Here is a 16263-nt window from a genome sequence, read left to right as displayed (position 1 = left end):
TACCTGAAACAAGCTCTAGGTTTCCATTACCACCAGAATTGTGCAAAACCTTAAATTTTGCAATTAAAAACGGTAATGGAAACACCTACATTTTGATAAATCTCTCAAATATCACTAAAAAGTTTTTACGCTCTTATAAGGTGGTTTTTCAGACATGTTGGTATAGAAGTATATCGCAAAAGTGTAATGGAAACACTTTTGCATTTACACATTTACACATCCATGGATGTGACGTAGGGAGTCACATGACCATTTCATTTCAAGTAAAGATGGCACAGTATAAGTAGAGTATTCACTCTTTTTCAAATGAACTGCACTATCCATGCGAGTGTAACAGGGTCAATTTAAAGACCTACTCTGTAACTTTTCCACTTTAAAATGGCATATTTTGGACTCGTTTGATGGCACAGTGACATCTATTATGTGCATTTCTGAAACCATTGCTGCCCGGCAGCATTCCACTGCTGAGAAACTACTCCATGCAACTTCATCCGGGACGCTGCAAGACGTTGTAGCGGAGTTTTGCTTTGCGCACATGTCACATGCTAGCAAGCAGGTGTAAACAAACCGGCCATTTTGAATGCACACTCTGGCTGATTCAGCAAAGAAACATTAGAAGACATCATCGGAGGAAAGAGGAAACTAAATAGAGACGGAGAGAGAGCAAGAGACAAGACAAGAGTCAACATAAGACTGTTTTTTATTGTCTGGAGAGATAATAAAAAACTTACAGTACAGGTAAGATGCAAAATGGATGTCAAATTAGCCATTGATAGGGGGCTCATCACTGAGAAAATGGCAAAAGTTAAGTAGTGCAATTTTAAAGTGGACCAAGTAGCACCAGTGTAAATGTGCCCAAAGATTATGGCTGATATTTTTCCTCCTTGTGTGACACACACTTGAATGATCTACACTAGCAAACTTGCAAAACATTTGTTTTTATAGAGATAGTCACAGTTGCCAATGATCAGTTGATTGCAGTTGATTAGCAGCAGGGCTGCAAGATATCAGGAAAACATGCGATATGTGATAACGCTGTTGAAAGTTGCGACGATGATATGATCTGCGATAAATAAAATTAAAAAAGCTGCTGCTTTGATGTTTTTTTTAGAAAGCTTTGATAACACCAGATAAAATGCTCTCATCAGTAATGATAGATCACTAACATCACCTGTCCAGATATTCACAGCGCTGTCCTTGTCGGCAGATATGAGGTAATTAAGATTCACAATAAAGGTGGTGCCGCAGCGCACAAAACGTCGATGGGGATTTATCTTTAGCTCCTTGTGGTTGTCCTGTAGGAGGCAGCGGAGATTAAACGTGTCACCTGGTATTTAGTACAAGTGTACCTGTGTTTGTAGTGTCTCATCTCTTTTCTAACCAATGTAGTTCGAAATAGCCAGTTTGCTGTTTAGTCACAAGTTCTTCTGCATCCACGTTTTCCTCGCTCCTCTTGTTACCTTCCACCATCAAAATGCTCACTGCTTCTGCATTTTAGTCATCTGAGGTTGTTTTTGCATAGTCTCTTAGTTCCTACTTCAGTATAAACTTTAGACCAAAAATGTCATTTAAAAAATCTTGGAAACCATTAATATGGGTGGTGCATTTACTGGTATGGCTTACAGTTCTCTCAAGTGATTACATGCTGCACTACATCCACTGAAATGTCAGCAGCAGCTGTCTGAATGTAACCTCAGTCCAGACACGCCTCACTTAATCTGGTCATCTGTCCATTTAAATACCACTCCATTTCCTGGCCCTAATGTTTTTTTTCTCAGGCCCACAATAATAAAAATTACTTATAATTAGAAAAGAGTGACTATAATCACATTGGAAGCATATGAAGGGGAATCTGAACACTGTTGCATAAACCAGGGACTGGTTGAACCCCTGAGAAATGTGGCTGAGGTAGAGAGAAACGAGCGCTGGTTTTTGCTAGATGGTGGTTCAAAATAAGATTGTATATTGTAGCATTTAGCTAGACTTAAGGAGGTTATGAGTAAATGAATCAGGATTAAATTAAGGCAATTTTGGCTTTAAATACCTGCCCTCTTTGGAAATTTTAACTCAGACCTGTCTTGTCTTTCCTATAATGGACCTGGCATGGGCCACACATAAATTCACAAACACACAGCAGAAACTGTGTTCAATTCCCACACTCAAGCACTCAAACAACAGTCACATCTCCTCTGCCATACATCCGGTTTCCAGTCTTCTTACAATACACCGTTTGACTGTATCAGATGACTCAACTGATTATCAGCTGATTCCTGCAATTATTTTTACAGTTTAGACTGGTTTAATGTTAGCCTGATGAAGCTTTGATTGTTTATTTGGTAAATCGACCGTCATGGGAGGATGTCTGAGAACAGTACGGTCTATCTGGGGCAGGATTCCAGACAGCTTGACTATTTCTGGCCAGACTAAATCATGATACATGATCAAGAGTCAAAATTGTATTGGGCAAACATAAGTAAAAAGATAGAGCTTTAATAAGTACAAAATAAGTCAGCAATCTCGTTTAAGGCTCTTTACACCAGGTATAAGCTCATGTTTGTGATGATAAACCCCCAGTGTACAGCTCAGGTATTCAGGTTAAGATAGGATAAGATCATCTTTATTAATCCAGGATATTTGTAACACCAGCTGCTAAGACACACCATAAAAACTTCACAACCTTCATATCACCATATTAGTCTATTTAGTCCAGAGGTGCAGCTTACTTTGCTACTTTCACACTACCTAATAACCCCCACCATGTTGAGAGAAAAGGGTTTCTAGGTGTCTGTCTGTCCCAGCTCGAACTAATATGTCAGACATAAATGATCATTGCAAACAGGAAAGACCTTTAGCAGGAGCAGAGTGCAGACTGAATACAAACGTAAGCTTATTGTGAGATGTGTTGTCAACGTTAACATGTTTTTTGTTTGTTTTAGAGTTTCTGTAATGAATCACTCTCTTGCATCTTTACATAAGCTCCTATGTTACACACCTTTTATATGTCTCTTTTAGATGGATTTGTGAAATGGGTCATCAGTTTGTTTTGGTTACAGATTGGGTACTGACAAATGTTCACATCTAAAAACAGTAATCAAACATTTTGAGCACACAAAATAACTTTACACGTAAAGTTAGCACAAAACATAACTTTAGTAAAGGTTCTTTTCCTCAGTCCCACAGAAATTATGATTTCATTTAATTTCATTGTGTGTGTGTGTGTGTGTGTGTGTGTGTGTGTGTGTGTGTGTGTGTGTGTGTGTGTGTGTGTGTGTGTGTGTGTGTGTGTGCGTGCATTGCCTGTAAGGGGAACAGATCAGATGACATTTGTGCATGGATCAGCTTGGTCGTTCACCTTTTACGCATCAAGACCCCTCACACTTCCACAAATACATGCATGTTAAAAGTGCTGGTGGAGAACTGGATCATCAGGATTTTAATCATATTCAAGTGTTATTACAAGATGGGAAGGAAGTTTTCTATGATAGGAAAGTTCATTACCCTTTGGTCATTTGCTGCTAGCTAGCTGGTTAGCTTACTAACTTGTGTAAACCTCCCCAACTCACAACTGGATATCTTAGATGGAACTTACAATCTCTTATTAATGTGTGTTTGCGTGTCATCCAGCCTCATTCAATACAGCATAATGTTCATTTTATAAATTATGTCCCCACTGAGACTGACATAAGCTACATTTACATGGAGCACTTTTGATCTGATCAAACGTCCAATTAGAATAGCCTGTGTCTGGTTTGTCTACTTGTCATTACATACCAGGAATTTATAGGCTCCATGCTTACATTTAATTAAAAAAAAATTATCAGACAGCTCTTCTGACTTTTTCCAGTATGATCTTTGTTTAGTGTTGGTCACAGTGAAAACAGAACTAACTTAGTAATGCTTATTATTAAAGGTGTTTCATCTCTACCTCATATATTTTCCTGCTCTGTGCTACCATCTTAAAAGTTTTGAAGAGCCTTTTAAGTGAAGATGCATAAAGGCTCCGTCCACCAAAGGAAGTTTGCTGGACTTTGTGCCATTTAAATGGTTTCTATAAAAAGCTATTGTTATAAATCCACTCTGCCTGTCAGTTTGTGAACAAGACTAATTACAATGATGGAAAGAAACATGTAATACAGCGGCTGTATTGACCAGTAATGCATAAAGGCTATACGTAGAGGCTTTATGATCTTCTCTTGCATCCCTCTAATCTCTTGGACTTGCTTTGTTCCAAAAGAGTTTTTAATTTTTTATTTATCGATTTTCTTTTTGTTTTACTTCTATATCTTTTAGTAACATTCTCCTGTTTTGCAAGACACTTTCCATAAGTATTTAGCTCTTTTCTGGTTTATTCTTTAATCTCTTCCTGCTTTTTACCCACATGTGCTGTAACAATGACAAAACAACAAAGAAATCAAAATAGAAACAGAAAACTGGCTCAATTAAGCTCATTATGACTGTGACACACATTTATTTCTGGATCTGTAAAACATATGCATAAAAACTCTCAAATGAATGTTTGGTGCTTTAAAAGCATTGGCCTTGCAATATGGGTGTGTGTGTGTGTGTGTGTGTCCTACTTCTTGGCAGTTGGCTCACAAGAGTTGTTTTACGTAACACACTTCATCCCATTTTGTCTGCTGTTGCCATGGTGAGGCTAATTTATACTGGCATTAAGAATTAGGCTTCTCTTGTTAACATGTGCTGACATTTTTTTTTTCTTCTTCTTTCCTCACGTAAATACACACTTGTGTACATTTGGAAACACACACATACAAACTGAGAATTATTAAAGTGCTAAACATGAGTGTCAAGTTTTGGTGAGGAGGGTGAACTGGGACCTGCCATCAAAATTTAATTGTCTGTTTTGTGTCGCAATTTTCAACGGCAGATTTTTGGTGAATCTCAGACAGTTAATCTGATCTTAGTGTGAATCATTTAGTGACACAGCAGGATTTGTTTGCATACACTGATTATACACACTGACATGGAAATTGAGTTGCTGTCTGTTTATCCATTGATTGTCATGTGATTTTCATGTTCCTACTGTGCTGTGATTGCTGCGTCTACAGGCTTCGGACTGGGTTTACATCTCCAGTGTTCCTCTTTGGAAGAAATACTGAGTCATGTTTTACAGCTTTGGTACACTCATGTCCATGAGTATAATATCATCATATCCCTTTTGACTCCAGGCACCATCGTAAACAGAATTTAAATAACGTAATCAATGTCACTGAAGTGAAGACATTTTCCTATAACTCTTTAATAACTTTAAATAATCATGTAGACATTACACCCCTTTTCTCTGCAGAGGCTAAAGTAATCAGACTAACGATTCAAAAGTTCTGTAATGGCCAAATATTGAGTGTTTAAACTCCCGATTTGATTCCAAGTGCTTTGCAGAGGCAGTGATCAATTAGTCCTGTACTTTTATAAAAAGAAAATCAGAGACTCAGAGCAAGATGTGAAGTAAGGAGGGAAGACGATAAATGAAATGAGACATAAAAAAGAAAAAGAATAAAAAAGAAAGCCATACTGCCACTGACAAAAGGACCTTTGTGGGAGAAGAGTTATCTGAGTTGCATATCTGAGTCATCTCAAACAGAATCTCCCAAACTTAAATGGAGAGTTGCTTTTACCTGCAGACAGCCGTTCGTCCCTCATTCAGCTGGTTCCTCATCTTCCTTTCACTTAATGTGTGTGTGCAAGTACAGGAGTGAGACTAATGCATTAATGCACATGGACCTTGGAGAGCTAACTGATGTTACACCAGGTGTCCTGCTGTCTCCTGCCTTCTCCCATTTGCTAATTGCTTATATGTCATTTGCTTGCTCCTGCCAAGCTTCAGCTCAGCCTACTGATCTATCTGATGGTCACAAATTGGGAAAAAAAAAAAAAAAAACTACTGAAAAGCCACACATACCCAACTCTCAGGGGCATTTATGGCTGAAAAAAAAGACCAATGAATGGACTAACTGGCATCTGAATGCAACATGGTTAACAGCTGGCACCAAACCAGAAAACACTGCAAATGTGGTACTGTTGTTCTCACTCTGAAAGACTCTTTAGACTAGATGAGCAGTGACACAAAGAGGTGCGGAGGGAAGGTTTTTATAATGCAGCGGTTTAACTCAACTTCCTTGTGCAGGAGTGTGTATATGTGTGTGTGTATTTATCCATGTGGAAACATGGATTTAAATGTGAAGTTTGTACTGAAAGGGCTTACTAAAGCTGGGAAAGGGTTAAAGGGAAAATCCAGGAACTTTGGCACAAGTGTGAACATTTAACACATCGTTCATGCCAACTGTGTGCTGTAAGGAACACGTTTCTAATTATAATAGCTAGTTTAAACACCCACCAATGTTTTTGGCTTTACAGACATCTGCAGTTTATCATATTATATGTAGATATCCGTCCACCCCCCAAAAAAGTAATCAGGTAGCTTCTGTTTTATTTAACATTTCATTATTGTCTCATCCTCCCACTGAATGCAGCAGATGCGCTCACAACATCACATGGTGAGTTATATTTCAAATGCAGATAATAGCTCTGTTTCTGGGGGAAAGATGATTATCTTTTTATGAAGTGGCACATTTATCCAACAGCGCCTTGGCGAGTCCCTGAAAATAAATGTAGGGCAAACACAGCTCTACCTTACCATCAGTGTTCGATTTTCATTGAGCACAGTGTGTAAATAAGGAGCTTTTTGCCTCGTTTGAGTTGTGTTTGTACTGTTTCACATCTAACAATAAAAAGGGGGGAAAAATCCCCGAAGTACTCATCATGAGCAGTGTCAGCAGTGTGTACCATTTGGGAACCCATGAGACCCATGTACACATGGGACTTTAAACCGGTTCACTTATTATCTGGCATCACTGTGTGCAGTGATTGGTCATAAGTGTCCATCATTTTGTTTCATGCAAATATACAAGAGATCTAAAGGAAATGACTGGAGTACTCAGAGAAGTGACCAGCATGTTCTGTTATTACTCGGAGAGCATTAGGTAACAACATGTACCATCATTTCCCACCCACTGCTCTTCTTTTAGGTGAGTGAGTCAGAAATTCAGTAACAAACATGGAGAGCCTGAAAACTGTTATTGAACAGCAAGAGATCAAAATGGACCAAAATGGGCCCAAATGTTTCAGAGCAAATTGCTGACCTCGGTTGTGAGTTGTGGTTAGGCCAGAGCAGTAATAATGTCTCTCAATAGAATCATATCCTCAAGACATGACCACAAGTGTAATCTGGAAAGATTGATATCAACATTAATATATCAGAGCTAAAAGGCTTATTCAACTGGAAAACATTAAAAGATGAATTTGGGTGTTTAGTTGTGTACATGATGTTTATTCTTTTACCTTACGGAGTATTTACCATGTTGTTATCCTGCAGCACAAACAGCTGATCAGTCATATGATTAGTCATGTAAGTAGCATTCACTTGGTCACAACTTATTAAAGATGTTTCAATCTCTCCAAATGTGCTTAAACTCCTTCTTATAAACAGAATAATAGCATTGGATTGTTTCCAAAATCTTCTTGTTTCTACCAAAAAGGTGAGTGGAAAGCCAGCTATAGGTGAGCGAGGAAAGCAGTATATTGTAGCTTTAGATGTGGATAAACAATAAAAAATGAAGACACTTATCTCTTGCATTATGATGTAAATGTCATAAATTCATCAGTCTAGAAGAGGTTTAAATACCTTGCTTCTCTCTCTTCCACTCCGCTGGTCACATTGCAAGGTAATGTGGATGAAGGAGGTCCCTAAACATGTGACATGCAGTTAGGATAGAACATGAATCATGTTTGACTACCTGCAGTTTGGTTTCTCCCACTATTTTATATATAAACTTATATTGTCTCATTGATAAAACATTTATCTGTGGAAGGAAACAAACACATGTACATTTGCTGATCGTGATGGTTAATTTGATGAGTCATGGCCGTTCAGATCCCCACTGTTTAAGTGATCCAGCTACTATAAATAGCCAGAACAGTATCAGTCCCAAGTCTTTTGTTTGCCCACCACAAACCAAGAATCTAGTCTTTCCTGACCCTGTGTCGGGTCTTTGTGATCCTCTCAGTTCCCCTGCAGTACAGACGAAGCCAGATGATATCATGTTGCCGGCTCAATCACTTGTAATATTGTGGAAAGAGATGTGTGAGTGTTTGTGTGCTGTGCCTTGTCCTGCCTCTTCCACAGGGGTGGTCTGTCTTTCTTCTAGAGACCTAAAGCAAGAGGAAAAAACTTTGTTCCACAAACAAGCCGAAAAGTCACCTGTTTCTCTCATTACATCGTTTGCAAAGTGGTTTAACTGGTAACGCTGTGGGGTGATTTATGTAGTTACTGTCAGGACTAAGGTCTGATTTCCTGGCATGTTTAGTTGAGCATAATCTGATTTGACAAATCGCTCGTGGCTTTTTCCTTCTGGCCCATCTGCTTTCACTATGGTTTCCCTTTCATACAGCTGTGAAATGATAGAACTAAGTCCTCTTCTACCCTGCTGAAGTTTAAAGATACACAATATCACCAAAGTTGACAGGTGATGGTCAGATTTGGGCTTGTGTTACATTTGAATGGCTTTAGAGTAGCCACAGGATCAACAAGGTGGTGATCAGCCTCTTTTAGACATGCACTCCTGTCCGTTAAACTGACTGCTGTTCATCTTGAAAATGTATTGGGGTGCTTTTCAGCTAATTTTATGTATCACTTTTCACCAATGCGTGCACCAACATTAACACAGAATGTCTAGCATATGATTGCATTTGTCCTGAAAATTATTGGAAAACCAAAAATTTTAATTATACTGATTATGCAAAATACTAATACTAATGAATCTATCGTTTTGTGCTTGTTTTTCATACAGTCTAGGCTCTCTCTGGGCTTTTTAAATTAAAGGCGTGCTGTCACCTTAGTAAAGAAGACTTTCCTGCTGTGGAATAGCATGGTTTCAAACGTGTATATGCAGCACATATAACATAACTTCAGCTGTTATTTTTTTTTTTTTTTTACTTAATACCAATGCTGCCATTATGTTAAACATTTGTGGTTCTGCTCTAAACGGCTCTTTGAGTTTACTTGTCCACTGTCTTCCAGAAACACAGCTAACTGGACTCAAACATATCTTCCCAGTTAAAGTCATGATTCAGGTATCTCTGTAGATTCCTGTCTCTGGGCACTTGATCTCTGCTACATTATTATCTGACAGCTATATTTGGACATTTCTTCGTCTATTTTCAGCTTGCTCCTGAAGTGCCCACGTGAGTCATGTTGCAAGCCTCATCTTCAGCTTAAGAAAAGGTTGAAATCTGACAGGATGCTGATGGTAAATATAGGCACAGTGATAAAAGATGCCTTAAATGTAAAATTAGCTTATTAGATAACTTAGACAAAAGACAGTCTGGATTAACTTTTGTGGACTTTTTACTAATGAACACTTTATTAACGGTCTTAACACCGAAAAATGACACTTGGAATCCCATCCCTGGTCATTAAAGAGTTAAAGCTACAGCAGTCTAGCCTGTGTTACTTGCTTGTGGTTTCAAAACAGCTGGCATTCTGATACACTATTCAAAAGTGGAGCTCCTAGTTCAGGTATAAAATCCTCTTCTTGTATCTTGTATTGTGGCACCTGCCTGAGGAGCAACTGTAACAGTTGAGGTATGCTTGCAGCTGAGTGGTGACAAATAGGCCAGAGGAGTCAAGACGTGTTAGCACAGGCTCTGAATGCTGCTCATCCACATCGCACATGGTGAGCATCACCAACATTGCCTACTTTGTGCTGCGTTGCACAATGCTCAGTACACTCCAGTTAACCTTGCTGCTGATTGTCTTGGTGTGACTGAAGTTCATGACATGATTTCATTGTGCTGTGATGCGTTATGGATCCTCATCCTAAATCCTTCTCTTGTTGCCCAGATGTTGTCAGTTTATTAGTTTACCGTGGATTTGTGTGTTCTCCTCCAGGAGTGTCGTCCCGAGTCCCGGAGATCATGGCGGCTGGCACTCATTCCCCTGGTGGGCCCAATGGCATAATAAGGAGTCAATCCTTCGCAGGCTTCAGCACACTACAGGAACGACGCTCAAGGTAAGCAAAGCTCAGAGTGGTTTACCTGTGATTGATTTAAGTTATTCATTTTTTAAAATAACAATGTAGGTCAAGGAGTGACTGAAAGAATGTATTCTAAAACTTATCTTCAAGTGTCACATTGATTTTGGAGGACAATCTCTTAGAAAAATGCTGTTTATCCTGACTGCTTTACTAATATGTGGGATTTTAATAATTAGTGAAAGATTAGGCAAACAGGATGGGCTAATATCAGCTGATATGCAACCAGATCATGATTTTTCAGCTGCTTGTCTTGTTCTTTTTGTGACTTTTTTTGTCCAACAAAATTAGATAGACGATGAGTTTCTGGATAAAATTTAGACATACCGGATAAATCTTGACTGTTGCCATCATTTAATGTGATTTATATTTACTGATAAGCTAGTGTTAGATTGATATCTATGCATCCCTAAAAACTGAGCTTAGTTTATAGTGCAGCTTGGTGCTCTTTGCTTTCGCACCTCCAAATTCTTGTACCCTACCATATTCAGTGCAGATGGTGCATTTGCAAAATGAACGAGCTGGAGACACAGATCTGTTATTACATGCATCTCTTTAGTTTGCCAATAGAGGAGAATAGTATTACCAAATACCATGGAACTGGGGAAGGGAGATTGCTGCAACTGTTGGAAAAAATGAGAGATTTATTAATAAACTTCATAAACAGTTGCAGCAGCTATGTTGTTCACACAGGTTCTGCACAAAACAAAGTCTACCTGCAGCATTAGGAAGCGGCTTGTATTAATCACTTTATATTAAAGTGGAAGCCTTTATTCTTTGTATAACTCATCTTTGTGAAGTCGGGGTTAGGACATAGTGTCTGCCTTTATACGGTGCTTCAGGAACAGAGAAATCTCTGATAGAAATTATTTTGTTTGGCTAAAAATAGTTTCTGCCTCCTGTATCTCCTTTCTTTTAATATTTAGTGATAGAATTTCTATTCATTATTAGCCATTGAGTTTGACGTAAAACCTTGATTTATCAGAGATGAGGAAAATGCACGAATTGTATTTTTGTTAATCCTACTTATAGATTCACTTTACTCATCTGAGTGTTTTGTCAGAAATGTCCCTTAAAAAATCTCATTTATTCTGTTTCACTTTCAGCCTTACTCACACAGGCACAAGAAATTTTTGACTCAAGGTTTGGCACCTAATTTGGAGTTAGACTTCTTGGTTTCTAAGTGAGTCATGGCAAAAAACGGGAGCTGTTTCTTTCAGGGGATGTCAGTGCTCTATGACACTTGATAATTTTCATTCATAGCCACAGTTTGCTGTGAAAAAACAAGAGATCAATAAAGGTCTTGAGAGATAAGTCTTATCTGTTTCTTCCTCCTTGACTCATCTATGACAGCTCCTTTTCCAGACAAAGCCTACTTACACTGATGTCCCAAATTGATCTCTTCCTATCTTTGATGGTTAGTTGTTGGCGCCTGGTTGTCTTCAGCGGTCATGGTCCTGCTGAGAGAACCTATTTGAAGACACTGTTGCCCTCTTTCCCTCTGTTCAGACAGTGAATAGTGTAATTAGTTGGAATGACTGGAGTGTGTGGGCGACTGTCGGCGACAGACGAGTTAGATTGTGATCATGAGTGAGGGGGATAGCTTCTGAACCCACCAGTGTGTGTCACAGTCTGTGCTCACATCCCTGACTTTGCGTGTGTGTGCCCATGTGTATGCTCTATGTGCATCAATGCGTGCTGCAGACTTTGCAGTTTCTGTCCAAGGGGGCAAAACTACAATTATTAGCCCGTGTGGAATTGTTGGCATGAATATGGTTGTGTATTCCTCTGAGTCTGTATCAAGAGACCCCAAGGCTACGCGGTGCTTTTATTCAGTGTTGCCCTACATTTGTGGCAGCTTAGCTTGAACTTGTGCTGCTGCCACTGGCTTGCAGCAAAGCATGGCACATCCTAACTTGTCAAGTGCTGGAATTGGTTGTTGCCATGTCCCCGAAATGACTCTGGGATAATTTTATTAAGACTGAGGAAATGTCATTTGTCAGCTAAATCTGTAATGCTTTTAAAAAGCTGAAATGTGCGTGAGTGAGTAAGATGAGTGTGACCTAAAATGGATTAATGTGATAAGAGAGGGACTGAGGAGGAGGCTCTGCACTCAGGAAAGATGTGTCCTTTTCTTTATTCACACATAGAAATGAAGCTCAGAAATGTAACCTAAAATATTTGCATTGAGTGATTAAAAATAATTTTTGACCAATTTCATCAATATGTGAATTGTTGAGTTCTAAAAAGCAGAATTGCGGAAGAAAAATCTCAGTTTATCAGGTAAGAGAATTTGTTACTTATTTTTTGTTTTACATACATTTTATTTAAATCTTTAAACATTGGACAAAATTATCCTTAGGATCTATCACCTTGGCCTGTAGGATGTTGTGCAGACATTTTATTGGACATTTTATTCGCCTAAAATAAGCAGATTTGAAAAGGGAAAATTGTGATTGCAGCTTGTATTTTAACTGAGCAGAGAAAATGCTCTCATTATGCCACCTTTTCTCTCTTTTGTTAGTTCACAGTAACCAAATAGGTCCCAATGTGTGTGTTCAAAAACCATGCTGTCTCTGCAGAATCAGAGGAATGCCTTTGATACTGTCTATTGTGAAATGTACAACACACCCCAAGCTGCAGGCTACAGAAGCATTTAATCCCACCTATAGAAATTTGATTGGTTTAAAGGTCAGACTTTGGTGGGGGTCAAACAGTTTCATTGCAGTTTGGTTTGATAATACACATTTCTGACTTGAAAAGTCTTTTCTTGTGTATGGATGCTTGGCTAACAACACCACTATTGGTATTATATTTCATGCTATTTTTAACTAATTGTTTAAACAATATTGTGACTATGCAAAGCCACACAAACTAGAGTCTGATCTAATGGTAACTAACAGGCTAATACTCAATCTTGACAGGTCACATCCAGTCCATTCCAAATTACCTCGGCCAAATTCAACCACAACACCCAGTAAGACCCAAATAAACTATAAATTTGAGGAAATAAATGTTTGATGTATAACCTTTTCCAGATCTATTAGCAACAGACAGGTACCCTTGGTGCATTCAGCACTATCGACCTTTGAATCTCTCAGCTGCAAGACCAGAGCTACATCATCAGCCCCACCGTGTACAAGCCATGTAAAAATGACTCCATACTGTACATTAATGCGATAATGAGAACAATTAGTGGGTTCGTGAGGGTGCTCAGTTTGTATTTGTATAACATAAATTGACAACTACATGGATGTAGAGAGCACAGACCTCTGCCAAGCCAATTTCTTTCTTTCTTTTTTTTTTTTTTTTTTTGCTTTTTGCCAGTGATTGTGGGCATTATTGTTGTTAGAAGCACTAATGGCAAAATGATCCCTATCTCCACATCATAAATAATCTTTTAAATAATTCCTGGATCCAGGCGGTGATCCGGATCACCCACAAAATCTAATCACTTGTTCCTTATTCCATTTCTGAGATTTCCTGAAAATTTAATCAAAATCCATCCATAACGTTTTGATTTATGTTGCTAACAGAAAAGCAGACATGCTTTTTTATTTTTTTATTTTAAATATTTATTTATTTTTTAGCTAAAACAAAACTATTAACACTACTGAATACATGAACTCTGCCTGGCAGAGGTAATTATAATGTGGATTTCTCAATTGTGAAGGAAAGCTTTATGAACCACATGATTAACTGATTATACTTATCTTAATTATCAGCTGATGGTTTGATAAGAATTCAATGTTACTATTTAAAACAACCTCTTTTACTACTTTCTTTACAAATGTAACTGAACTCTGAACTGTGCCACATTTGTTTATCTTCCTTTCTTTGAATCAGTCACATTTTGTTGATGAGGACTGTAACAGAAAAAGGCTGAACCCTTGAATGTCGCTGACTGCCGGGAGCCTGGCTGTCTCAGTTTGTCTGTTTGTAAGATCACTCCAGAGGAAGATGAACAGTAGCCTTGCTAAGGTCAAGCACAGACAGCGGGGATGGGGGAAGCACATGTTTGCAGAAACCCATGCATATACGTGGTATTTGACACACATCTGTGGGTGATGAAGAGGTTCATCACTCAGGTTGTGCTGTTAGTTATTTGCTGCATATCGGTGTGTGTCTGACAAGGTTATGCTGAAATAATTTGAATAATCTGTTGGTTAAATGTATCAGTCCTGCATGAAAGAGGGCTAAAGAAACTTGAGGAGCCTTCTCTGTCTGACAGATGAGATGAATTCATGTTGAGACTACTCCATGGACATGTTCAGCTTGCTATAAAAATGGGATAGAAATCACATGAAGCACTATGTGAGTACAAACAGATGGTGACCAGACCATCTGAAACACTGCAGATAAATATTGAAGAGAAGGCTTTTTCTTCAAGTTACATGTTCAGGTCAAAACATTTCTCCTTTCTCCACATTGCTCTGGGCTTTTTTACTAAATTATCTGAGGCACAATCTGTCCTTGTCTGCTCAGTCATTATCCTGCTGGGATAAACTGTTGTTCTTATGATTATGTGTGTGTTTGTTGGGGGCGTGTCAGGTGTAACTCCTTTATGGGAAACTCTGCGGTGCAGAAGAAGCCACAGTCCAAGCCCAAGAAGCCTCACCTGTCAGGCCACAAAGGAGGCAGCAGCTCCAGAGAACCACAGCCCAAAAGACTGGAGGAGGTTTACACTGCACTTAAACAAGGCTTGGAGTGAGTAACTCATCCACTTATGCACACTTACTCTGCACATGCACACTTAGATTTATTCAGATTTACTTAGATAATAATATGAACTGTTTAAACCAGCTGTGCCCAAGTCTGGTCCTCGAGATCTACTATTAGATGCAACCCTTCTCCAACACACCTGAATCAAATGAATGCCTCGTTACCAGGCCTCTGCATAGATGAATACCATATGGATGAGGGGATTCAGCCATTGGATACAGGTGTTTTTGAAGAAGGGATGCATCTAAAGGTTGCAGGATAGTAGATCTCAAGGACTGGACTTGGGCTCCCCTGGTTTAAACCCTAGAGATTTTTTTCTTTTTTTTTTGTTTTTCCTCCTGAAAAAATCAGATGTATTAAGTGTAAACTGTGAAAATTTAAGTCAGAAAGGGTAACCTTGGGCTCTGTGAAAAAGCCAATTTAGAGACATTTTTGTTATAATAGGCAGCTTCTTTTAATGCCATAACAGAACATCAGACACTTCATATACAGTCTAGTCCTATTCAAGGATGGTTCCAAATTTTCCAAAGCACTTGAATCACAAGCATTTGAGTATATAATTTCCTTTGTTAATGTGAGCTCACTGCAAATCTTAAACCTCATTTGCGTGTATCTGTGATGCTGTAAAAAGGGAGACATGGCAGAGAAAAAGAAGAAAGATGATAAGAGCTCTGCTTGTAATGTCTGCAAAATTATTATTTCAAGGGAACCAACATTATCACTTCAAAACATCTTTTTTATTTAACATAAGATTCACTTCTAAGAGTGCTAAGTACATGCAGCACAAGTGCTCCTTCTGCCTTTGACCAACTTAACAGATCACCTGTAACCGACGGGAATTATCTTGCATTATAACATTACCACCATGCTCAGCACGCTTCTTTAAAGCAAAAATGAAAATAGGATTCTCACATTTCATTCATTTTAAATGCTTATGGAGAAACTGTTGCTTCAGCTAGCATTAGCTGTCAGGCTGCACAGCTCAGATAAACTCATTTACATTTGCTACACAGGCAGGGTAGTTGATGAGAGAGAAAAGGATGAAAAATGTCAACACGTTGTCACCTGATTAGTTGTCAAATACTTGCACCTTTTTTTACAACAATAGAAGACCCAAATATGCGTTATGTTGTGTTACTACATCATTACATCATCTTTTAAAGCCTTTATCTTTGCTGCAATTATGTTTTGTTAATAGTAATTAGTAAAGTTCACTACTTGATCTATTTGAGACCAGAACAGTTTTCTTGTTTTTTTTGCTCTATAGTGAATATCTTGAAGTTCATCAAACAGAGTTGGACAAACTCATGTGTCTGATGAAGGACATGAAGAGGAACTCTCGTCTGGTGAGATATTTCAATAATGGAAATATTTAGTTATAGATTAGGAATTCAAATATTGGGGTTCAGTTCAGAAATTTACACACTTAATG

At 38.5% G+C, this 16263-nt stretch overlaps 1 protein-coding gene across 4 annotated transcripts in view; it reads left to right on the top strand.

Annotated features, from left to right (window-relative positions):
* Nucleotides 1-16263, top strand: part of ripor2 (RHO family interacting cell polarization regulator 2) — a 60784-nt gene that overhangs the window by 26330 nt on the left and 18191 nt on the right. For 3 of the 4 annotated variants that reach the window (XM_041966959.1, XM_041966960.1, XM_041966961.1), the window contains exons 2-4: nucleotides 9968-10088; nucleotides 14661-14816; nucleotides 16099-16177. In XM_041966959.1, coding sequence (XP_041822893.1) covers nucleotides 9968-10088; nucleotides 14661-14816; nucleotides 16099-16177 — 356 coding nt within the window. Of the gene's footprint in view, nucleotides 1-6491; nucleotides 6516-9967; nucleotides 10089-14660; nucleotides 14817-16098; nucleotides 16178-16263 lie in introns of all 4 variants that reach the window. The other variant, XM_041966962.1, reaches the window with a different exon arrangement.

Source organism: Melanotaenia boesemani, chromosome 17 (genome assembly GCF_017639745.1).
Source record: "Melanotaenia boesemani isolate fMelBoe1 chromosome 17, fMelBoe1.pri, whole genome shotgun sequence".
Taxonomy (NCBI): domain Eukaryota; kingdom Metazoa; phylum Chordata; class Actinopteri; order Atheriniformes; family Melanotaeniidae; genus Melanotaenia; species Melanotaenia boesemani.
Note: the sequence above shows the minus strand (reverse complement) of the source record. Positions and strands in the feature narration are given on the sequence as shown.